Source organism: Ornithorhynchus anatinus, chromosome X3 (assembly GCF_004115215.2).
Source record: "Ornithorhynchus anatinus isolate Pmale09 chromosome X3, mOrnAna1.pri.v4, whole genome shotgun sequence".
NCBI lineage: Eukaryota > Metazoa > Chordata > Mammalia > Monotremata > Ornithorhynchidae > Ornithorhynchus > Ornithorhynchus anatinus.
Window position 1 is genome coordinate 24,971,231 of NC_041751.1, and position 26,317 is coordinate 24,997,547.

Genomic DNA, 26,317 nt, shown 5'->3' on the forward strand with positions numbered 1-26,317 from the left:
TATTATGCTCTGCCTGTTCTTTAAGAACATATTCAGTCCCCTTGATTAAAGTCACGTTGATTTCAAGGAATTCTTTCTTGAGCCGAAAAGCAGTGAGTCAGCTAATCTGTCTTGTGTGTTTGGAATGAACTACCATGGGAGCAATCCAAGAAAAGAGGAATAACAGAGAAGTTGCTTGGCAGTGTATGAACATTTGTTTACATTTCACCTCCTTTTGGCAGTGATTAAAAAAAAAAAATCCTTCCAAAGAAATAAATCCCAACATTCTCTCTACTCAAGTCAGGGATTCTCGACCATACAGAGCAGAAGAGCTGATCTTATTGGTAAATGGGTCCCTGGGGTATGTGTGCTCATGCAGTAGCAAATTGTAGACCAGTCTCAATTTGTAACAAATGTTGGATGTTGCAAAGCAACAGCTTTAGTGTTTTATTTGGATGACTCAACATTTTCTCCCTCTTTCCCCGATAAATGAGGGATGGGTAGGTGGATGGTATATGCTTCTTCTCTGCATTAGTTAGGTAAGGATTTTCCTTTATCATCTCTTCTCCCTGGAATTTTCCCCTATTTTCTACCTTCCTGGAAAGATACCTCTGGGCTAAGTTTCAGGCAACATGAGGAGTATTCTTATGCAAAATTCTCTACTAACTCCATGATGTACATGAGTTGAGTATCACTGACCCAGAAACACTAGCAAGGGAAGATGATAATCTTATTATATTGTGGGTAGGATGATGGTAATTGCTTTGAATGATTAGAATGTTCTGGGAATTAGTGTCACATATAGTTCAGAAACAGCAACAGAGTCTAGTGGTAAGAATAGAGGGTTGGAAGTAAAGAGATTTGGGTTCTTATCTTGACTCTGCTACTGACCTACCATGTAATCCTTGGGCAAGCCACTTAACCTTATAGTGCCTTAGCTTCCTTAGCTGTAAAATGGGTAAAATAGCACCCCCCCCAACCTCCCCCACTCCATGTTGTCAGGATAGAATGGGATAATTGATAAATAAAGCTTTAGAAATAGAAAAACAACTTGCCACATACATTCAAGATATTATTAGCAGATTGCCTTAATCATCTTTCCTCTTAGTCTTGTTTCTTCCCCAAGAGATATTTGGTACATTAAGATGGTCCCTGAAGCCATTTAGTGAAAAGGAACACTCTGAAGACAGTGACTAGGAATTAACATTAACTGGGAAACTTCAGACACAGCATAAATGTACTAAGCATTAAGAGAGTTAATTATCTGGTGTTTGACATACTGTGTGAACCAATACTCATCCATCGATAAAATGTACAGTGACCCAAACGGGGATTCAATGAGGCAAGTCCCATGGCGGGTTGAAACAGGTTACCTTGACTCTATCTCGGGAATTTGCTCTTAGTGTTGTTTGTTGCACGTGTGAAAGGTAGGTTTGGAAAGCTGAGAGACTGCCCTTGTACAGACAGGACATGTTTGCTGGACAGAAGATCCTTGTATGTACTCCTAACTGTCCTGGGAATTTGCCCAATTAAAAGCTGCTGCTTGAGGCTACTCTCCTCACCCCCACTAGCCACCTACCTATATTCTGGGGACTACCTGGAAGCCACTCAGGGCAACAGTAGGGTAGAAGGAGGCCTTTTCATATAGAGTTAGGCTTGCTCTATGCAGGAATGGTCTGAAAACCAATTTTCCTATTAAATCAGCATCTTCTCTTACCACTCTTACTTTGTACAGTCACAAGCAGAGAAGCTGTAGATCCAGACTACAGGCTGTCAAAATATTTTTCTTAGCCACTTGCCGCGTTGATGTTGTCACTTCAACTTGGCCTTGACCTCAGTTAAAGAAAGTGAATGCATATTGCAGGGACATTAGACAGTCTTGACTAGGAGAGGATATTGAAGAACACTAAGTGTTTTTGCATGTCAGAAGCATTTGAGAGTGAAAAAGAGCCATTACTCTTGCACCGCAGCTGGAGGCAAAACCAAACACCAAGTGAGAGGATGTATTAAGAGGAGAATGGCACACAAAAAAGATACAGAAAGGCAATCTTACCGCTCTGCTCTGTACTCCCCAGGCTGTTGCTGGAGTGATGTATCCAGTTCAGGGGTCCACGATACAAGAGGGATGAGGGTAATTTGGAGAAAGTTCAGTAGACTTGGAAAACCAGGGTGTCTTTGACAATTCAGCACCCACTGCCAGAAACAGTGAAGGTGAGTCATTATCCTCAGGTACGTTGTAGCGGCTCATGACATGACACCGAGGTGAACGTTGGGCTGACCTAGCATCACTGAGGCCCAGTGTTCACTTGAGACGCTCCAGGTCCTCTCAGAGTAGAGGTTGAGCCAGTGTATGTTTTGTGTGCGACCTGTGTTTTCTGCCTGTCAGCACGTGACATGAATGGTGACTGACAGGTAGCTAGAAAGAAAGGTCAAAGACTTATTTAGCTCTCCCAAAAGCAGCCTGAGGGATGACTTTATGATTATTTCCAAGTGTTTGAGAGGTTCTTTTGAGAAGGATGGTGACTGTTATTCTCTGTTGCCACTGAGGGCAGAAAGGTACTTAAATGACAATAACAAAAGATTTCAGCTAGATGTAAGGTAGAATTTCCTGATGGTTTGGAGATTTTAAAGCACTGCAATAGACTACTGAGGGAGGTCAGGGAAGCTCTTCTTCCCTGAAGCTTTTCCAAACAGGCAAAATGCCCATTAGTCAAGGGTGGTTCTGTTGGAGATGTGCCTGAAGGCCGAAGATTGGACTAGACCAGCTACGAAATCTTTGCCAACTGTATGAATCTGAGAGGTGAACTAACAAGACCACCTCTGTGCCCTGTCTTTGGAAGAATAACTCACAAATGATTCCAGGCATCAGCATCATAGCATCATCATAGCAGGGCATGAAAGCCTTGTTTTAATCTCATTTGGAGGGGTGTTGTGAACCAGAACTCGAAAGGTCTTAGGTGATTTAGAGATCAAAGATGCTCCATTAATACTGATGATTATCATCAGGCCAGATTCACATAGCACAATACTGAATGAAAACCTGACCCATTTAGTACCAGGTTTTGGGCCATTAAATCGAAGCCCATAGGAAATTTGTATTTTGTTAGAAAATTAACAAGCCATGGGTTTTAGTCCACATTGACTCCAGTTTTGGAGAAAATCATAGCCCATCATATCCCCTTAAAGACTCTGGATTTCTACTAATGTTGGTCTGTGTCATTTTAGGTAGGTATAAAAAATTAATCATTATAATTCATCTTGAAACTAAGGTTCCGGGAGATCTTCTTGACCTACAAGTGGTCATGGTCATGAGGCATTCATGAGCATCGAAGTGTGTGATGAGCACATTTTAAATCATCTTGTCTATGGCTTGATTCTCATCTCTTATCCTTAATTCTCATATTCATGGGAGCTCTGAGCACAGAAGACCGTTATGAAATAAGAAAGGAAGGGTTGAGTTTAATATCTGCTGTTTTTTATGGATGAAAGTTTTGTCACAGTGTCATTTTAGGAATGTTTCTTTTACTGAGTTAACAGCTCAAGCAACAAACAGCAAGCCTGAATATTCATTCCTTCTAGTATCTCTGGCTGGGATTTTTCTTTTAAGGCCATTTGGAAAATGATATGGATGTGGGAATTGGATTGATGTGAGCTACATTTGTTTTTGCAAATAATGGTTTCAGATACAGTTGCGGCAACTTCTCAAGATTGTGTTTTCTTCTTATCCTTATCTAATCACCTGAAATCCAGTGGGAACAATTTCCATATATTTGGTGCTGATTCGTTTATTACAAACCCTGAAAAAGGATTCTTGTTGATGCGAAATGTATAAAACATGTGTAGCATTAGATGATTTAAAAGTTTTCCTCTGGGGCCATTTGACTCACACAAATGCAGTGTTCTGAGACAAGTTGAGGATGAGTTATGCAGAACAGCCTGTGGGACCTCCAGCCTAAACCAGGGCAGAATTTGACCCAAACAATGGCCAGATGAGAAAAAGATGAAAGTAGGAAAGAAAAGGAAGTGATAGGGCCTCAACAAAAGTGTTGAAGGAAAAATGATTGGCGCATTAAATCTGAAAATTAAGATTCTGCAAATATAGAACCATGAGCAAGCAACATAGTGAAGAAAATGCCTTCCATGGACCTGGCTTAATACAGGCCTACCCAGGACAAAAGAGGGGTTGACCATCAATCAATCAATGGTATTTATTGAGCACTTAATGTGTGCAGAGCACTGTACTATGCACTTGGAAGAATATAATACAACAGAGTTGATGGTGTGATGCTGCTGATGGTGGGATACCAATCATGTTTGTGTGGATTCAGCTGGTTCCATTCCATCAATTAATCATTCAATCCTATTTATTGAGCATCTGCTGCATGCCCTGCGTTGTACTAGGTGCTTGGAAGAGCACAATAAAAGTAAAAGAAACAGTCCCTGCCCTTAGCGAGCTTACAATCTAACTGGGATGGGGGACGGGAGAGAAGGGATTGTCCTTTTGTCGTTTGCCACTTGAAACATCTGATACATTTCCAAATCTGCTTTTTGGTCTCCTGATCTTCCCAATGTCTCTGCTCATGGAGAGCAACTCCTCTCCTGATTGCTGCCCCTCAGGCTATTTTGTCTCCTGTGCACAACCAACGTGGCTAAACTTTCCTTTTTTCCAATCATTCCGCAGTCCACTTTGAGCTATCCCCATTGCCTACTCAGTTCATGAAGCTCTCTCCTTTCCTTCATACAAGTAGCTCCTAAAATCCCATTCCTCCATGGGACGTAACAATTATACCCAATCCAAAATCTAAATATGAAACTCCCCTGACTTCCTCTTCTCATTACTCTATTAGTTACACTCATCCTTTTGCTTGTACACACTGCATTTGCTATATTTAATTTCTTCGCCTATTATTTGTTCATTCGTGGAACCCGTTTGCAAAGAATGCTGTCTCTTCTACAGCATTATATGTGCTCTAGGAGTTCAAGTAAACATTAGTGATGATGATATCAGTAGGTTCAAGAAGTGTTTGCATCAATTTATGGATGATAGGCCCATAGGGAAAAATTAGGGATGTCAGAAGGCTTAAGGAGGATTACAGAGATTTATGGAAATAGGTCCATAATAGATTTTTATTGGGAAATATTAGGGATGTTAAAAGCTATGTCCTTGGGCACTTGAACAAGTAGATATTTTGAGAGTGCATTTATCCTCATTATAGTCCAGGTGGCTTTCCCTTCCCTCACTTTATTTTTCCTAGAAAGCAAGATCTTATCCCATAATTCTCCTAATTTACTAATGAATAAAAATGAGAGATGAATACATTGCCTTGAACCAACTAAAATGGTTGGTAACTAGTATCATCTGATCCACAGAAATGCAAGGAACACTCTTTCAACAGCTAGATGCTGCAATATTCTCATTCTGGTCTGATTCAACATTTTGGGGAAGAAATTTTTTTGGTTTTCTTTGCCTGTTATATGCTCTTTACATCTACCAGGGGCTAGGCAATAGTTTGATTTTTCATTCTTACAATTTGCCACACAATGCCCAAGTCTGGTCTTTGGTCAACAGGGAGGGAAGCACTTGATAAATGTCATTGCTGCCTCTGATGACGATGATATCTGTCACAAGGGTTAACAAAGGTAGGTGAAATGCAGCAATGAAAAGGCTCCATTTGCTTACCTGGTTTCTTTTTAATGGTATTCATTAAATGCTTTCTATGTGCCAGGCATGGTACTAATTGATGGGGTAGATACAAGATAATTAGGTTAGACACAGTCCCTGTTCCACATAAGGCTCACGGTCTTAATCCCCATTTTACAGATGAAGTAACTGAAGCACTGAGAAGTAAAGTGACTTGCCCAAGGCCACGCAGCTGACAAGTGACAGAGCTGAGATTAGAACCCAGGTCCTTCTGACTCCCAGCTCCATGATCTTTCCACTAGGCCACACTGTTTCTCCAGCTGCTTCCTTGCAGCAATAGTAGGACTGGCGTAGTGGTTGGAATAAAGCTTAGAAGAGTTCTAGCCTATCTATACTGAATAAGGATGAGTACTATAGCGCAGAGCTAACAGAAAAAATGGTAAACTGGTCAGATGAGTGTTAAAAAGAGATGTCTGAATTCTCTTGCTTTTCTTTTAGAAATGCTGACATTTAAATCCATACTCAGATTTCCCAGAAACACCTGGAGCCCACAGACATTTTGCACCATGGGTCTAGGCTAACTCTGCACTAAACTTTCTTAATAAAAAAAGCAGTTGCTGTCTTCTCAGCATCTCTCAGTGTTGGTGGCAGTTTGCTGCCTAGCCATTTTTATGATATGGCATCCATCAGTTAAGGTTGATGATGGTGATATTTTAATAAGCCAAGGACATAAAGTTGAGAAATGAAGGCTTCTGACAGTTTAATCTTGCACTCTATAAACAGGCAAAAATATAGAAACATTCAAGGGAACTAAGGCTGGGAAAATTTCCAGTTTGAGCACAGGATGTTGTAGAAATAAGTCATTTCAGTGCAATGGTAGACTGCCGAAAGTATTGGTATGCCTTGCTCCTCTTCTTGGTATCCATTTTGGGAAGCAGCATGGCCTAGTGGAAAGAGCATGGGCCTGGAAATCAGAGGACATGGGTTTTAATCCCAGCATTGATACTTGTCTGCTGCGTGACCTTGGGCTAGTCACTTCATTTCTCTGTGCCTTAGTTTCCTCTTCTGTAAAATGGGGATTAAATCCTATTCCTTCTACTTAGACTGTGAACTGGGCCAGGGATGCTGCCCAATCCAAATATCTTGTATCTACCTTAGAATTTAATACAGTGCTTGGCACATAGCATTTAGCAAACCTCAAAATTGTTTTCTAGGCAAGTACTTGTCTTATGCCATCGAGTCGTCGTCTCTGACCCATAGCGACGGCATGGACACATCTCTCCCAGAACGCCCCACGCCCATCTGCAATTGTTCTGATAGTGTATCCATAGAATTTTCTTGGTAAAAATACGGAAGTGGTTTACCATTGCCTCCTTCCATGCACCCTCGACTCTCTCCCATGCCACTTCTGCCCAGCACGGGTGAGTTTGTAGCAGATCGCCTTACACTGACTAGCCACTACCCAAGGTAGGAATGGAATGGATATGCCTCTGCTTGACTCTCCCTCCTGTAGTTGAGAGTGATAGAGTACTGGAAACTCTCCAGATTCGACCCTGAGAGGGGGAGGCAAGTACTAACTCAACAAATTTAATCTTTTCATAATGCTCCTTTGACCTGAACATTTTATCCAACTGTAAAGTAAGTGATCAATAAACACCATTGAATGATTAGTGATTAGGGCTAGACGTGCTTGAGAACTGTACTTATTTAGAGAAATGAACTGGTGTTGCACTTGATTCACTGTGATTTTGATACCGTAATCCCATCCCCACAAAGTCTGACCCACACCTCACTGTGGTATGGGTGGTGAACCGACCACAATCAGGGAATGCCTGCAGGGTCTATAATTTATATCTCCAGTTGATTTTAATGTCTGTCTCCTACACTAGACTGTAAGCTCCCTGAGGGCAGGGATCCCATCCACCAATTATGTTGTATTGGACTCTCCCAAGCACTCCATACAGTGCTCTGCATGCAAAGAACACTTAATAAATACCACTAACTGAGGCAGCCCCCTGCTGTTCCTTGGCCCTATGGCACAGCACTGGCGCTATCCTGCAGTCTTTTTGAGTTTTATCTGATAAAATTCTCTATGTACTCTACAGTTCACTACACCACTGCCCTCCTCTTTGCACCCACTGCTCCAGCAGGAACGTGAACTAGCAGAGACAAAAAAAGCGCATGCCATTAGCTCCATAGTAAATCCCTTGGCACGAGTTCTCAATCAGGAAGTCTTTGTGACTGGATCGAGGCTCGTCCGGCATTTACTGAGAGAGATTCCTTCATCGTACCATCATGCAATTCATTAATTCAGCCAGTCTACGGTATCACTAGTCTTCAGCCTATAGCAATTAAAACGCCGAATGGACAAAGTAGCTTTTAAAAAGGAAGCCATAAGTCTGTAGTGGGAGGTCAGTGTCTTCTATCCAACTGAGGGTTGTTCTCTCCAGTTTTTAGGGAATGGCGCTTGTCATGTTTACAGCTCTACTTTACTAATCCCCAGAGTACTAAAAGAAAGTAATCAGGAAGTACTCTAATGATTAGGTGCAGGATGGAATCACAGTAACTATGCATTTCCAGGTGCACAGTTAACAGATTTGATATCTGTTCCTGAGGTTTTCTCCATCTGTCTGGAAATTTACATCTGGTCATACATAATTGCCTGAGCAACACAGCAGAAGGAAGTATAATCTGCTTTCCATTAGTGAGGAATTGTTTTTGCTTGACAGCTGCTTAGCTGAAATGATGTTGCTATTATTTTATCTCAATTGGAGATTTTTAACATACTAAATTCATTTTGATAGCTAGTAAGTTTTAAAATCCAGTCCACAACATTTTAAGATCTAGATTTTCACCTACTGCTTCTAGGTGGAGTGAGCATTTAATCAGTTCTCCTGAACCACAGCTTTATTCAGAAATCTGCCCTCTCTGTCAAGTAGAAGAAGGAGAAGTTTCATTCTGAAAAGAAGCATCATTCTCTTGGATTGCAGGATTCATCTCAATGGTCACAATCCAGGATGCTTACACTTGTAATTGCAACTCTGGGGAACAACTAGGGCACGATTTGAAGTGCTGATGGTTGGAAGTTCTGGTCCACTGGCCATGCTTTAAAAATGATTTTTGCCCAGTGACCTGAAAATTTAATGTACAGAGGAAAGGAAACATCTTATATTAGAAGATGGCAATGAAGCAGTTATGAAATGGAATTGCTTTCCCATTTCTACCACAGTTGCAGAATCCATGACAACTGGGTAGAAAAATGATTTCCTGTTGTGCTTTGGGATTGCGAATGATTATTAAGAAATCTTGTTTTTTAAGGATCTTGTTTTTCCCTTTGGACATTCAACCTAAATGCAAAATAGGCTTGAGGGTTGTTCTATTTACATTCATTCATTCGTTCAATAGTATTTATCGAGTGCTAATTGTTCATTCCTTATTTGCCTTAAGCACTTTGATAGTCATCCTAGCCCCAAATACTTATGTAAATATTCTTATACTCTACTATTTTGCCTGTCCCTAAACTATTTTAATGTCTGTCTCCCCCCTGCAGATTATAACTCCTTGTGGACAGGGATTGCCTCTACCAACTCTGTCATATAGTGCTCTGCACACAGTAAGCAGTATGAGAAGCAGCATGGTGTAGTGGATAGTAGTGGCGTAGTGAAAGGTCATGGGTTCTAATCTAGGCTCCACCACTTGTCTGCTGGGTGGCCTTGGGAAAGTTACTTCACTTCTCTGTGCCTCAGTCACCTCATCTGTAAAATGGGGATTGAGACTGTGAGCCCACTGTGGGACAGGGACTGTGTCCAGCTTGATTTGCTTATATCCACCCCAGGGCTTAGTACTGTGCAGGTGCTTAACAGATACCATTATTATAATTGTTTTTCTCAGTAGTAGTAAGCACTCAATAAATATTACCGAGTGATTGATTGCATTGTCCTATTTACCAGAAAGTCTGTTGAGAGGTCATGAATCCTTGTCCTGTACTTGAGCGACGCAAGCCCTTCCTCTTCGTAGGGGAGTGGAATAGGGGTGAAGCCAGGCTGCAGCTGGTGTCCTGTATTTTCAAAACTGAAATCTGGCAACATAGAGTAAGGCATAATAACTACAAGAGAAAATAATTTTTTTAAAAAAGAATATTTGGGCTGTTTAGTAGAGGGACAAGTTCTTGCCGTTTCTGTTGGTTTGCATGTAAAATTGGTAAGGTGATAAGGCAGATGGAAAAATCACGCTAGGTATAAAAACACAGTAACACAGTAGCAAGTGGACACTATAGATAATAATACAGTTCTCTTGTCTCTTTTGATGGTAATGTTCCTCCTAATTTTTTTTGTTGGGGGGGAGGGTGGAGGAATGAATGCCCTATCTTCCCAAATACTGTTTTCACTGGCCTCTTTTTAGGGTTGTGTGGTTCTCACTCACACAGTCTTTCAGGGCACAAACTCCTAGCCACCCAGCCTCTTGCATTGGCATGTGGATCAGAGAGTTCACGTAGCTCACTGCAGCCTGAGCTTTGCTCTGGCAAGCAGAGAATACTGTTGCTTTTCAGAGGTTGGATTCTCCCTCTCAGCACTCTGGAGAGGTAATAGGTGCAAATTAGTGAGATCTTTTAAATGGATTTAGATCAGCTGTATCACTGCACCCATTTCTGGAGATGCCATTTTTATTTGGGCCAAGGTTATGGACAATCACCTTAATGAGATCCTTCTTGCTTTAAAAGTGAGTTACTACATTCTGTCCAGGTTTAGCTAGTAGGGTTTTTAGTTGTTTTTTAGGGTTTTTTTTTGGAAACATGGGGTGGGGGACTGCTGGGCAACTTTCTCTTGTTGAAGTTTTGATTTCTATTGTACTGATACAAACTAACTCAAGAGGGATTTTCATTAGATATAATGAAGAATTTTTCAGTAAAGCTTATTGACGGAGGTAAAGGAACATTGAGAAGTAGCGTGGCTCAGTGGAAAGAGCCCGGGTTTGGGAGTCAGAGGTCATGGGTTCTAATCCCGGTTCTGCTGCTCATCAGCTGTGTGACCTTGAGCAAGTCACTTCACTTCTCTGGGCCTCAGTTACCTCATCTGTAAAAGGGGGATGAAGGCTGTGAGCCCTACGTGGGACAACCTGATTACCTTGTATCTACCCCAGCGCTTAGAATTGTGCTTGGCACATAGTAAGTGCTTAACAAATACCAACATTTTTATTATCCTTCCTTGGAGATCTATGCAACTAGCATAGACTCTCATTTGCTTCAGGCAAATGTGTAGTTGTACCTAAAGACAGGAGAAGCACAAGGTCACCCTGCCTGTTATTTAAAATAATGTGTGATTCATCTGCTGCCCCTACGGAATGTTTGTGGCCCCAATTACAGTATACGCTCTTTATGGGGAGGGAACATGTGACATCATTATTCTGTCCTTCCCAAGCACCAAGTGGGAGCTTAATAAAAGCTGCTGCTGTTATTGTTACTACTATTCAACTTGATAAAGAGGAAAAAAATCACAGAAGATAAGTGGTTTATATTGTGCCAAAACCAGCAGTCACTTCCACGCATTTAATTTGCTTGAGATGGTCATCTTTTATTTAGCAAATGACTTGATGGAGCTGAAGTGTGTAGGAAAAGATAACTGATACTTCGTTGGAAAAAAAGTCCACTTCTCTAGTTTTTTTTTAATGAAACGTATATTTAGCCATTCTTAGCATTATATGAATTAATGCTGGCTAGTAACCATTTATTCCTTTTTCCACATTCTTGTTATTTCCAGTTGTAGCTATGCATTTTCTTCCTGTTCCCATTATGGGCATACAATTTATGCCTGTCTGCTTCCCCCATTAGATTGCAAGCTCCTTAAGGGCAGAGACTGCTCCTTTGATTCTCATTACACTCTCCCCAGCACTTGGAGCAGTGCTCTGCGATTAAACACTACTGAATGAACTCTTATTTTATGGGGAATTTTCAAACATCCACCAAATGAACTGACGATGGAGTATCCCACCAGTAATGACAGCTGAATCTCAGATCAGGCCTGAGATCCTGCATAGAGGAATTATTTCTAGTGTTAATGGCTTCAAGGTTCCACTCACAGTCTCTCATCCCAGCCAGTTATGGTCCATTTGGACTGCAACTTGCAAGTGGGCAGGCAGGGGTGCTGAACGTTGCAAAGTGCACTGTGCAGTCATCCCTCACATAAACCACCTACAGTCAGAACTAGGACTAGAAAACAGCTCTCCTGATTCCCAGAGCAGCTGTGCTTTCCTCTGGACCAATGGAGGAAAATGAGCTACAAAATGAGCTCAGGCAAAATTACATGCTTTTATAGCTAGTTCTATGGACAATTACCAGCCATCAGCAAAGACATTTGATCTTATGGTCACTGCTGATGACAACATCAGATTGACTTAGTCTTGGTTCCGTGATCAAATACAATGCTAAATGTGATTAAATAACCAGTTACGTGTTACGATTGTGCAAGTTAAATTCTCCTTAGGCAGCAATGGCAGGAAGCAGAACTGTTAAGATTATGCGATACTCCTTCTGCCTCTCACTAAAGAGGGAAGACGTATTCTCTAACTCTGCATTTGTCAAAGTCCAGGCATTCTACCAAACATTCTTCAAGGGTCCTTGTCTTTTGACAAAGCTTTCATTTTTCCAAAGCACTTTTTATGGGAATTATTGCAGTCTATCCTCCCAATATCCTTGTGGGTCAGGCATTCTCTCCAGATGTGGAAACTGAGGCACAGAGAGGTTAAGTGACCTGACTGCAGTCATCTGACAGTTTGGAGGTAAAGTAAGCACTAGAACCCAGACCTCCTTACTCCCAGAGTCACATGCTGTTGTCATTTCACCCCACTGCCTCATGACCTCAAGAAGACAACCTATCATGTCTTTTGGGTTTTCTCTACCCAACCTAGAGAAGCAGCCTAGCCTAGTGGAAAGAACACAGGCCTGGAGTCAGAGGACCTGGGTTCTAATCCTGGCTCTGCCAATTGCTTGCTGTGTGACATTGGGCAAGTCACTTAACTACTCTGTGTCTCAGTTCTCCCTCCTACTTAGCCTGTGAGCCCCATGCAGGACAGGGACTATATCCAACCTAATTAACTTTACTCCCAGCGCTTAGAACAGTGTTTGACACATAGTTAGTGCTTAACAAATGCCATTAAAAAAAAATCTATAGTGAAATGGAGATCCGGCAGTGATGACCGCTAATTTGAATTTTCCAGTTTTGCTGATTCAGGAATCGAATCAACCAGCTCTCTGCCCAATCTCTCCTTCACTCTATGCTGAGTAGACAGAATCATTAAAACATTCCCTGGTTCTAGACAGACATCGACAAATATACTGAACATATTCTCTAAGTAAGAGGGAAACGTCCATCGCACAGTACTGCCACGCATGTTAGTCTTGAGTTGGTCTCTTTCCTCAAACAGAAGAATGTGCTATGTCCACGTGGTCAAGAAAGGCCCTGAGTGAGAAGAGAGGTGACCATATACACACACAACATACAAAAACAGAAGTTGGGGGAGTGAACAGTAACAAGAATAATGAGTTATTCATGTGCAACTATGGGTTTAAACAAAGAACAGTGATTAGAACATAATGGGAACAAAAAATGGGGGTTAGTATATATTTGTTAAGTGAATGGAGTAAGGTTACTCCAGTACAGCATGTTTGGGAGATCACAAAGTGTCTTGACGAGTTGGAGCTGGAAAGAACCAGAGAACAGAGACACGGAGGTAGGTGCAGTGAAAAGGCAGTTTATTTTCTATTAATGCTGTACAGAGGAAAAGAGAGAAGCCACAGTTACAGCATGGCTGTCACTGGCAGTGTTATTTTCGTTTTGTTTGTTTTTAATCTGAGGAAAACAGAACAAAGTACACTTCAGGTTACAAAGTACAGCAGCTATCCCCGAAAATTCTAATTCAGTGCCAGCACAACAGATTCCCTTCCACTTTCCCTCCCCACGCCCCACCACTGACTTATTTACATAGGGCTCACAGACAGTGAGCTGCTAAAGCTGAAAATTCCCACCCACAACCTACATTCACGATAAAGCTGCATTTTACACAACATTTTCTTGAACCCCGAAAAAATGAGAATAGTCTACTTTGGGAACTTGAGAGAAAACTAAAAACCGGGTTTCATCCCCCCCCCTCCCCCCGACACTGTCCAGAACCTAATTTTTTTCTAAATTGTCTTTGGGACTGGTATTTACCCTTGCTCTAACCCAGTATTGTTCAGAGACCTCTTATTGCACACTCGGTTGGTTGCCCCCCAAAAGATGACTCGGTCTCCTACCTCTTGTATCTAAGCAGCACTGTGCCTTTACCCATAAGACACAAGCTAGGTCGTGTTTTCCTTACAGGCACAATTGCATAGATCTCTGCTCACTAAACTTCTCATTGCATAGTTGCCCCTATGAAAGTGATGTGCCAGGTCTCATTAAAAATGATTGCTGAGCTGGACTGGGCCTTTTTTTTTTTTAAAAAAAAGATTTTGATTATGAATGACTCAAAACACCTGTTTAAGCCCCAAGGACTTAATTTGGGCAGGATTGCACTGGATTTCGAGATTCCACATTTGATTTTGATAGACACACAATGGCCAGACAAATCTGGGGAAGAATATGGTCTCTTTAGGTTGGAAGAAGCTTCCTGTCTTTGAGAAAAAGATCCTTTGAAGAGATGCCGGACAGAGCTAAGTGTCTTTGTGGCACTGACACAACTATGGCACAGCTATGAAGGTGTATAAACTTGCTGATGAGAGAAACTCGTGTGGACTGTCCTTTTGCATTCCACTGAACGGGTCTCAGAACTGTCAATTTCTGGATCTGAGCCGATGGAATCTGGCTGTGAGAATGGGGGGTGGGGGGGGGGGAGCGTCGAGGGAAGTGAGGGAGGGTACAATTCCTGAATAACTTTGTTCTTTGGGACTGAATTTAGTTGGTCCCTGAACAGTGCTTTAGCGTGGCAGTGGAGGAAGCTCTTGAACCTTCCCCTGCCCTCTCTGTTTAAGCTTAGCCTAGGTACTTGCTTTTCTGGTGGAACACTTGTGTGCTTATCACCACTCCCAGTTACAATGGATTCCTACAGGAGTGGGATTCCCACAGAAAAAGTGCCCTTGAGGCCTAGGGAAAAGCCAGCAAAAACAAATTCTACAATTGGGAACTGTGAAATTTGGCAAAGAACTACAGCACATTTGAGAGCTTTTGAAGTGGTTTCCTCCTGGGCCAGAAAGATCTCACAGATACAGAACAAGAATTTTTTCCATTTCTGACATAAAATCCTTATGCATTCTCATTATTTACAAGGTAAAATCATTTGTATGAGGTTTATGCTGTGGTTTTATACATTTACTTGTAATGCTAAATTACTTCTTATAGCTTTTAGTTACACATGTGCTTCTAAAGCATCATTTTGTATGCGCCATTAAAATCCACCACAAATTTGAATACCAGTGGCCCTCACTGACCCTCAACACTGATGGTATCATTGCTCCTAAAATATTCAGAAGAGCTTTATTTGGGCAAATCTCGGACTTTAATGCCACATTCAATATCTCTACCTTCTATAAAAGATATTCATTCCTCTAAAGGAGAGACAGATTCCAGTTTATAAAAGACATGTTCGACATAATGGCATCTATGTTAAGGCCAACACTTGCTCAAAAAGGACTGCTGATTTCAATTAGCAGGGGGATGGGAGCAGTGATCCCTGATAAAAAGATGTTCTGGGCTCGCTTCCGACCCTAAAGCCCAATTTAGCTTGCCTTCAACTTTCAGAAAGTTGAAGTTAGAGGGTGGAATTCCATTAAGGCTCAGAGCCCTCATCGGGGGGGGGGGGGGGCGGTGTTTTCAAACTCAAGCTCTTTACAGAATCCGTATTTCATTATAAAAATACTATTCCTTAAAAAATACATAAATGTTAAAATACTAGTCTTTTCACTCATTTACACAGCGTGCCACCAATGTTAGATTAAAAGAATGGAAAGCATCTCTCGCTTCAGATCAAGTTCTGCACCTTACTGTAGCATTTCTTCAGGCCATCTCCTTTTGTGCCTAATAAAAAAAAAAATTTCATAGACTCAACTGCAGTGTTTGATGACTGTGGTCAAAAATGACTGCATTTCATCAGCTAAACTGTAGTAATATGTAGGGTCGGTGCCATAAGATACTGCACACTCAAAAGGGAATGCAGAAATGAGTCTAATTAGTGCAAGTGCCAAAATTCTGCCCAAACTATACCCTCTCTTGATCACTTGAGCTACCACCACAAGGGAGCCTTTGGAACATCGGGGTATTTTTGTGAGTTCAGTCACAAGTTGGGCTCGGATAGATTTCTAATGGGGTGTGAAAGAGAATGTTGTGTTTAACAGCTTAGAAATACAGCCTGCATTATTGAAAAGGACAGAAAAGAAGAAAAATAAAGAGTGCTAAGGCAATCTTTCAAATGGCACATCAGACCTATTTTCTCATTCATCGAAATAACATCACAAAGGCAAATCAGATAAGTTCTGTAAACATATACGATACAGTACATTAGCCACGGCAAAATGGAAAGAAATCCACCCTGTAATTCTTTTCTTTCTGTGTTTATGTTCTGCTGCTCAAAAAGGATTGCCTGACCACTAGAGGTTTTTCTGGTTTTTAAAAATGCAGAATCTTGCAAAAGACAGCCCCAGGTGAAAGCAATGGACAATATGAGGGGAAAAAAGACCTACAACTCAATGTATAGAAATTTAGAAAATCTAAAATTAAAAAAAAAAAACTCGTTTGCTTGTTTCTTTTCCTGTTTAGTAAAAGAGAACATTGAAAAGTTAGTTTGTAGAAAAGTTAAGGCTAACCAGTTCATTGTTGATTTCCCACTACTATAAAGATTGTTTCACGCTGCACTTTCAACCTTCTATGCCTTTACTCTATTGGCAAATGGAAGTTGAGTTCCCTTAAGTTGAGTTCTCTTTTGAACAAGGACAAAAACCTTTTTGAAGACCCCCACTGAAATCTCCCTCTGCACCCTTTATGAAGTGGGACTTTGCTCCAGTGCTGATTGTACATTTTCATGTTTAATTTCTATGAGTTTTTTTTTTAAAGGTAACCAGATATAGTACATTGCTAAGTCAATGTTGACTATCTAGGAAGAAATATTGAAATAAAACCGATATTCTTCATTGTACTAGGCTTGAGATAAAAAATGCTAATTTTCAGAAGATGTGGGGAGACAAAAAATTCTCCCAAAAGTTCAGGTAGTATATTCAAACACTTCCCCTTTTTTGGCTTTCTTTTTCACAGCTAAAAAGTCAGTCAAAAAGTAAAAAGGGGTTTAATTGGCCCTTAGTCTAAAAAGCTGTTGTTTGTTTCTGCTTCAGAACTGGACAATTAACCACTATTTCATTTAAGTGAGGGACCTTATATTTATGATAACACAATGAAACATATTCCTAGTGCATTAGTGACTCTCTTGGAAGTTGTATTAACTTTCTTAGGCATCTAGGGAACCATTTAGTAAACTACCTTTATTTAGCTCACTAAAGAGTTAATGCTCCCTTCAAAAGTGTCTGAGGGGAGTATTTTACATGCTGGGAGAGTTGGATTCAGTAAGTTTCACATGGAAAGATGAATAAAAATTTTACTTTTCTTTACTGGGAATTTTTAAGTCTATGACTGATACTTCTCTTCAGGTTTAAAACTGAGAACCTTTATAGATTTTCAGAGCGTAGCTCTTCTAAAAGAATGTGTAAAAAAACAACAGATTGTAGAAACAATAGAAATTTCATTTTAGCCAGATATGTGGTTCAAATCTGAATACTGAGCATCACTGGGGGCCAGGGACTCTGTCTGGCCTACCCCAGGGCTTAGCGCAGTGCTTGACACATAGTAAGCACTTAAGAAATACCACAATTATTATCATTATTTTTGTTATTCCACATAGATACAGATTTGACAGCACTCTTTAGCTTGATTTGGTTTCCTGCCCTAGGAACTCTAATGTGAGCATCACTCTCTGATTGACAGATTCTATTTTGTATTTTTCCTATCTACTGCTGCCTTCTTGATAGGCTCAGGACAGCCACTGGATTCCAGGCAGGCTGATAGCCCTGCTGCTGACCATCCAGATTAGGAGAGGTTAGGCAAAAGAGGAAGCTGGGATGTTCCTTCTGCTCTATCCTTGGAACAGAAAAGCTAGGTTGCAAGGAGAGCTCATTTGTTTGAACGCAATAAGGATTCTCCACAGGCTTCTCCTTCTCTTCCATGGGGCAGCTGCAAAGAGCCAAAATCTAAAACTGCAAATACTTTCAAATCTCTAACATGTAAGAGGAAAATGATCAACCTGTCCAGGCAGCACCTGTCCTTCAGTCAAGCTTCCAAGTTAATCAGGAGCCCTACATAAAGATGCGATCGCTCAGGAAAAAAACAAGAACAAAACAAAACATATGTATATGAGCTCTGTAGGAGCTCAACAAAACAGGTTTTAGCCTTTTCTTGCTAGAATGGGATACAAAGCTCTAATGGTACATCCCCATTGCATTTAATTTGTATTTATTGTATTTATTAATTTGTAACATGTATTTTGCAATATTTTTCAAATGGAAATTTGACTGGGCCAGAGACTTGCCTCTTATTTTAATGTGGGTTAATCACTGGTTCTTAGTTTCTCTTTGCCTTATTTTGTCTAGTTGTAAAATAGGACAAATGAATGTCTAGATATCATTCCAGAATGTCCAGAATGTATTATTTACTGATTGTGAGCCTTTGGGGCAATTCAAAAACACCATAGAGATGACAGTTGTACTTCTTGTGATACCATCTTAGAAAAAGAGAAGACTTTTCTTTCCTAAAATGAATGAAAGTAATATCAACCCAGTGAATTCTAAAGTGATGACTTCGGGCTGTCACAGAAACACATCTGAGAGTATTGATTGGGAAAGAATTAGCCCACATTACAGTCTCGTGCCATTCCCATTGCTTTCAATTGTATTACTGTATGACATTTTATGAGGTTTGGACTTAGATAACTTAACTCTTGTGGAAAGACAGGTCAATCTCAGTTTTTTCAGAAGGGAGGGGCAGTTGAGGTCACTAATTAAATTTACCTTGAGAAATGATCTCTCACTGGGACAGAAAGAAAAGAGCACAGAGGAAGGAATCTGTTGAATCAGACGGGCAGAGTGAACAATTAATGCAGTAAAAGCACCATCTATATTGGAGTAGAAACATCATAGAAAGTACCTCAGATTGGAAAGACTGTTTAAGAAATATGATCACATCAAAGACACTTTCTCAAAATAACCCCTTAGAAGAAAATACATTAACGTGGTCAGGAAATATAATTTTGCCACAAAAAAGAAAAACAATCCTCAATTCGCAAGATTTACATTTTTGTTGCTGGATTAGGAACTATGAACTTGGGTTCGTTTAATCTGAGGTTGGAATAACTTATCAATAAACCCGACCTACAACACTACTTTATGTTCCATGTCCTTAAAAAATAGAATGTGTATTTCCCAAACACAGGAATCAACAGATAAGCTATTTCAATAGACAAACACAGTTCCTGATAGACAACTTCTTAAATCAATACCGACATTTCAACTGTCATGTTCATTTCTGTTTTAACAGTAGGAGAGACCAAGATGCACAATACTGTAATATGGAAGCTGACATAAGGCAAAAAGCATCATCCTTGATGTATTAGATTAGTTAAGGTCCATTTTGAACTATCCCCATAACTACCAAACTCAGGGTCATGTGAAAGGTAACCGCAGAGGCTAGCATGACGAGAGGCATGATGCAAACATTCTAGGGGAGCAGTTGTCCCTAAATTTACAAAACGCACCACAAAACGAAAAGTACACATATGGATGTATAAAAAATTGATGAAATGCAATTTTAAGATTACTGCGTATTTGACCAGAGGGACTAGTAGTTTGAAGCAAACCCTTAAATAAGTCGATCAAATCTTCCAAACACAAACTAAAAGTGTGAGGAGGGTGGTGAAACCAGTTCTTAAAACTGCAAGACAAATATGAAACGCTCTCTGTACTCTGTCCATTGCTTGGGGAATGCTGGAAGAAAAAAGAAGCAGCAGTACATTTCGAGGAGGAAAAAAGGAAGGGGGCTATATGGTTCAGCTTGTTGAGAAAAGAGAAATCAAAGCAATCCAACTGCAAGGCAATGAAGGTGCTCACTTCCAGGTCACAGTATTGGAGTTAGTAGTATAGTGAGGTGTAAGTAACTGATGGAGGAAGAAAAGGCTGCTCAGAAGAGGAAGGAAGAAAGAAGTGGTCACATGACAACACAGCATTGACAGCGCTTTTTCTTTTGTGTACCTGGAACTGGTTCGATGGACAAGCTCTCTTCCTTCCCTTCTGGAGACGAGGGCTCAGTGGTGTCTGAGATGGGCCTCCCGGAGACCAGTTCAGCTGCATTTCCATCAATGGTGGACACATCTGTCACAGTCTTCTCTCGCAGTGACTTCTCGTCATCTTCATCGATGAGGACGAGTTCTGCCTTGATGGTTTCATCGTAGCCTAGCACCTTTTTTGTCTCCTCTTCATCCTCGATATTTTGGTAGCCCATAAAAATCATGGTTACTGGCTGATCCAAACTTGCTTCCCGAACTTTGGCTCCAGAGATTTTTGCCTCAGATTCTGCCTTCTCAATAAGATCTTTCCTAGGTTTCTGTACCATTTCTAACTTGGCCTCCTTGCAAAGCATTTGTTCCTTTGCACGACTCAGGTTCCCATCTGCTATCACAGTCCTCTCTGACCCACTCTTTCTGTCATGCCCTCCTTTTATGCTTGATTGTCCAGCTTTTTGTATGAGTTCATCTACATCCTTTGAGCTTAATTTGTGCACTCCATTTTCTACCACTGTGCCTCCTGAATGCAACTCATAGACTACTTTGGTACCATCATCATAGACTTTGACTCCTTTCTGATGGACCCCCTCTGGGCCAATGGTTGATGTAGAGAGAATCCTGGTCTCTCCAGTTTGTTTGTCTTTTTCCACATTAATTTCCATGGCGTATACAGCTTGAATGAAAACAAGAGAGGAAGTGCAAGTTACAACAAAAAAAGCCAGTGAATGGTTAATTGCCAAACAGACAAAAACAGGACCTTGCCCTTTTTCCAACAAGCTATACCTAAGAGCCAGGCGTCCTGCATGTTAGATTGGGGTGCATATTGTGAATAGAGGTAGTTATACAATACAGCAGTCTGTGTGTCTGAGACATTCAAACAGCGGCCATATATCAATGGCATTCATCTTATCAGATCTGCGGGAAGGAAGTTCATTAAGATAGGACCCCAGAGACTATTCCGATTTCAGTGAAATGAAACACGTGACATGACAACATGCAAATTCACTTTTATTCTTCGGCTTACCTCAGGCCAATAGGAGACTAGGAAATTACCAGATCACTTCATTTTTATGCTTACTAACTCTACTGCCTCACATCTCAGATCCCTTTTGCCAATTTCCCTCCACCTTCCCCTCCTGAGTCTACAGACCATCACTCTTGTGACATACTTCACACTTCACATTCTACTCTGAAAAGAGTTGTATAAAATGTTTTACAAATTGTGAAAATCTTCAAGTGATGTGCTGTTGAATACTGAAGACATTTTTTTTCTCCTAGAGAACTAGAAGAGAATCAAACAAATTAAAATGATCAAGGATAATAGCATCTGCACAAATTTGTATTTGAAGAGAAAAAGTCATTGAAGAGTTAGTTGAAGGATCCAACTTTGCAGTCGCTTCTCTCTGCCCAGTATGTCACTGCTGAAAAGATGCGGAGAAATCAGAGTGGAAACCAGTGATCAACTCTGGATGGAACTGTTGGAACTTCTCTACTCACTATTAAAGTAATTCTGTTCTAAATGTCAAACTTGAGAAGACCAGATAATCCACTTGTTGCTTGTCATTTTCCAAGAAGATTATGGTACAAAGTCCAGTGCTTGAGCTTTAGGCATCAGTTGGATAGGCCTCCTGATTGATGGCTAAGAGCATTACTTATCAAGATGAAAATATTGTGTTAGATTTCCTCAGGAGACATAATAGCCAAAATTTGCTCATGTATAAACACACACACACACACACACATCTTTGCAATTTTTGAGGGAAAATATAGCTTAGGTGTGACTAGGCTTGCCAACACTCTCATTACATTTCCATTTTATTCCTTGAATCTCAGGTATTTCCCTTGGGTGGTGTGGTCCTTTATAAATCAATACAATCCTTGGACTGTTTAAAGACACAGTCTCAAAATGTCTCAGTTGGAGCCCAATTCTCCCTTTCCTCCAGTCACATTTTGCTTACATTATGCACAGACTCTTGGGACATACTCCTAGATATGAGAGCCAAACATTTCTGTTAAGGTCATAAGAACTGGAGTGACTCATTTATTCTCCAAAGAGATAAATATTGGTATGATGATACTCAAATTAGATATAGTAATGTGCAAAGCAATATAAATGTCTACATTATTATTTTCTGCAATCATCACACTCCTATGGTGCCACATACTTCTACTTTTATTCTTTGTACAGTTACATAATTTTACATTGTCAGAATTCATCACTCTTCATTGATCTTGGGTCATCATAGTTTACAGTCAATCTGCATGATTGCTTCCAGATAAGATATAGCTGATACAGGAAAGGCATAAATGAGCTGAACTTCCCTGATTTTCTGGAACTTCATGGTCAAATATTAGCAGATATGCTCAGAAGAGAATAGAATATACAATATTTCTCCAATCACTTGCTTCTTCTCATTACTTCTCACTAGCTGTAAACTTGATTTAAATCTTAAATAGCAGTAATGGGAAAGAAGCAGTGTGGCCTGATGGATAGAGCACAGGTCTGGGAGTCAGAAGGACCTGGGTTTTAATCCCGGCTCCTCCATGTGTCTGCTGTGTGACCTTGAACAAGTCACTTTACTCTCTGCCTCAGTTATCTCATCTATAAAATGGGGATTACTACTGTGAGCCACATGTGGAACATGGATTTTTGTCCAACCTAATTAACTTCTGTCTACCCCACTGCTTAGAACAGTGCCTGGCACATAGCACTTAAGAAATGTCATAAAAAAATTCAAAAAATTTCCCCAGTCCTATGAACCAGCAATTACTATTCAACAGCTCATCCATTACTTCCCCATCTTCACCATGTCATTTACTGTAGAAGATCTGGGCATGTCACTCCCCTTCTTAAACAACTCCAGTGGTTGCCTATCGACCTCCGCTCCAAACAAAAACTCCTCACTCTAGGCTTCAAGGCTCTCCATCACCTTGCCCCTTCCTACCTCTCCTCCCTTCTCTCTTTCTACCGCCCACCCCGCACGCTCCGCTCCTCTGCCGCCCACCTCCTCGCCGTCCCTCGGTCTCGCCTATCCCGCCGTCGACCCCTGGGTCACGTCCTCCCGCGGTCCTGGAACGCCCTCCCTCCTCACCTCCGCCAAACTGATTCTCTTTCCCTCTTCAAAACCTTACTTAAAAATCACCTCCTCCAAGAGGCGTTCCCAGACTGAGCTCCTCTTCCCCCTCTACTCCCTCTGCCATCCCCCCTTTACCTCTCCGCAGCTAAAGCCTCATTTTCCCCTTTTCCCTCTGCTCCTCCACCTCTCCCTTCCCATCCCCACAGCACTGTACTCGTCCGCTCAACTGTATATATTTTCGTTACCCTATTTATTTTGTTAATGAATTGTACATCGCCTTGATTCTATTTAGTTGCCATTGTTTTTACGAGATGTTCTTCCCCTTGACGCTGTTTATTGCCATTGTTCTTGTCTGTCCGTCTCCCCCGATTAGACTGTAAGCCCGTCAAACGGCAGGGACTGTCTCTATCTGTTGCCGACTTGTTCATCCCAAGCGCTTAGTACAGTGCTCTGCACATAGTAAGCGCTCAATAAATACTATTGAATGAATGAATGAATTTAAAATGAAATCCCGGGCAAAGCGTTAATGCTTTTGTTACAGCAAGGTAATAAAAATTTTCCAGCTACACTTTTCTGTCCATCTTCTTTCACAACTACCATATACAAAAGCTGATGGTATTTAGCCTAGGGATCTCTTGGAGGACACCAATCAGAGTAAACCAGGTCCAACCTTACTGCTTGTGGGCTCATTTCCCGAAGGTGGTTTGTGGGAGAGCTTATTGAGAAAGTTGGGGGGTTAGGAGGGCATGTGTTTAAGGGGAAGTATGAAAGGAAGCAGGTGAGAGCCTTTAGTCAGTCAGTCAGTCATACTTATTGAGCACTTACTGTGTGCAGAGCACTATACTAAGTCTTGGGAGAGTACAATATGACAATAGACACATTCCCTAGTCACAACAAGCTTACAGCTTTATGGCAACAGCCCTGTAAGGATTGTAGAAGGGTGGAAATGGCAAGGGATAGAAGAAGCTAAAAATATGTACCGGGGGACATATTTATTACACTATAATAATAATAATGGTGGTACTCATTAAGTGCTTACTATGTGTTGAGCCCTGTACTTGAGTATATGCATATAGGGCCAACTCAGACCTTCTTCTAAAAGCATCACCTTAAGTGTCCTCTTATCAAAAACAACAATAGCAATAATAAAAAAGAATAAACAAAAGTGCTCTCAATTTGACACTGATAGACATAGGAAAAAAATAGGTTTGATGTAAGAGATATTTAGTTTAGTATTATGAGCAATCATATTTAATAATAATGTTGGTATTTGTTAAGCGCTTACTATGTGCAGAGCACTGTTCTAAGTGCTGGGGTAGACACAGGGGAATCAAGTCATCCCACGTGGGGCTCACAGTCTTAATCCCCATTTTACAGATGCGGTAACTGAGGCACAGAGAAATTAAGTGATTTGCCCACAGTCACACAGCTGACAAGTGGCAGAGCCAGGATTGGAACCCATGATCTCTGACTCCAAAGCCCGGGCTCTTTCTACTGAGCCATGCTGCTTCTCTATTTTTATTGACATGTGATCTCAGTGTCCACCCCATAGGAAAGAGCAATTGTCCCCAGAGAAAAAAATAGTGTCTTACTATTGTTAAATCTACAAGAAAGGTGTGTAGGGGGGTGGGAAGAAGAGAGGGGGGTGGGGAATCATCACAAAACTATAGCTCTGGCTCTGCCACTTGTCTGCTGTGTGACCTTGAGCAAGCCACTTAACTTCTCTGTGCCTGTTACCTCATCTATAAAATGGGGATTAAGATTGTGAGCCCCAAGTGAGACAACCTGATTACCTTGTAACTACCCCAATGCTTAGAACATTGCTTGGCTTATAGTAAGTGCTTAACAAATACCATAATAATGATTTAAAAAACAACGCTTTTCATTCATCCATTCAATAGTACTCATTGAGCGCTTACTATGTGCAGAGCACTGTACTAAGTGCTTGAAATGTACAATTTGGCAACAGATAGAGACAATCCCTGCCCATTGATGGGCTTACAGTCTAATCGGGGGAGACAGACAAAAACAATAGCAATAAATAGAATCGAGGAGATGATAACTTATTGGAATTTCACCCCCCAAATCCTCAAAAATAAATAAAAATTCATTAATTCAGTCATATTTATTGAGTGCTTTTTGTGGGTAGAGCACTGTACTGAGTGTTTGGGAGAGTACACAACAACAGACATATTCCCTGCCCACCGCTAAAAAAATTGTGGAATTTGTTAAGTGCTTGTTAAGTGATTATTAGCTGCCAAACACTGTACTAAGCTCTGAGGTAAATACACTAGAACCAGGTCAAACACATTAACCTTATAAGACAGGGGGATAAGAGACAATATTTGCTCATTTCTTTTCTGATTCAAAGTCCCGGTAGGAATGCTTATCTTAAAACTGCTAGCTTTAGCTGCCCTATTCTATATCGTTGGGTTTATCAGCTACTTAGTATAATGAACATTTTCCTGAAGAGTCTGATCTCTTGTTAAATCCAGGTTTCACTTGTAAACATATACGCTCGCCCACACAAATGTGAGCAAGCACACATCATGTTCATTTTAGCAGATTTAAATGAGATTTCGTTATTTATCATCAGTGCTGCTCTCCCAGTGCTTAGTACAGTGCTCTGCACATAGTAAACACTCAAAAATAGATTGATTGATTGAATTGTCACAGGAGTGATGTCAGGGAGTCAAATATTAGCATCTCGTCCAAGTCTCTGCCACCCAATGGACTGGTATATGGCCATAGGCCTTGGTGCATATTATGTGAGTGAGAGAGTGAGAGAGAGAGAGAGAGAGAGTATGTGTGTGTGTTTGCACATGTAGAGCTGTTTGCAGAGCAGATTGGAAGTTTTTCTATTTATGGGACCAAGTGCTGCCATTTCAGAACTTGCATTTTTCTCTCTCAGCTGTGAAGCCCCTCTAACACCATAGGGTGACGGAGTGAAGCTGTGCTGTAAAAGTAAGATTAAACTCCTTTTGATCATTATAATAGGAGAGGGTAGAATGGGCTCCCTTTTGGTGGTTTCTTGTGTCACAAAATAGTCACTTGAAACCTTCAATTTATATAAATGTACCCCTTAGATGGTCCAGGGCTCCATCCAGGAAGGCCAAACTTCCACACAGGTCCTAGAGCTAAGCACCAGCAAACCCCAGCACAGATGAAACCCTGTGCTCCAAGTGGCTCCATGGCCTGTTGCCAATTAATCAATCAAACAGTGGTATTTATTGAGTGCTTATTATGTGCAGGGCAACGTATTGAGCACTTGGGA

At 40.9% G+C, this 26,317-nt stretch overlaps 1 protein-coding gene across 2 annotated transcripts in view; it reads right to left on the minus strand.

Annotated features, from left to right (window-relative positions):
* Positions 1-26,317, minus strand: part of PALM2AKAP2 (PALM2-AKAP2 fusion) — a gene marked incomplete at its 5' end in the record, with an annotated part of 366,273 nt that overhangs the window by 188,946 nt on the left and 151,010 nt on the right. The window contains 1 exon segment of one of the 2 annotated variants that reach the window (NM_001204207.1): positions 19,891-20,639. The exons of the other annotated variant lie outside the window; for it this stretch is intronic. Within the exon segment in view, the coding sequence (NP_001191136.1) occupies positions 19,891-20,639 (749 nt within the window). 2 annotated transcript variants of the gene reach the window in all.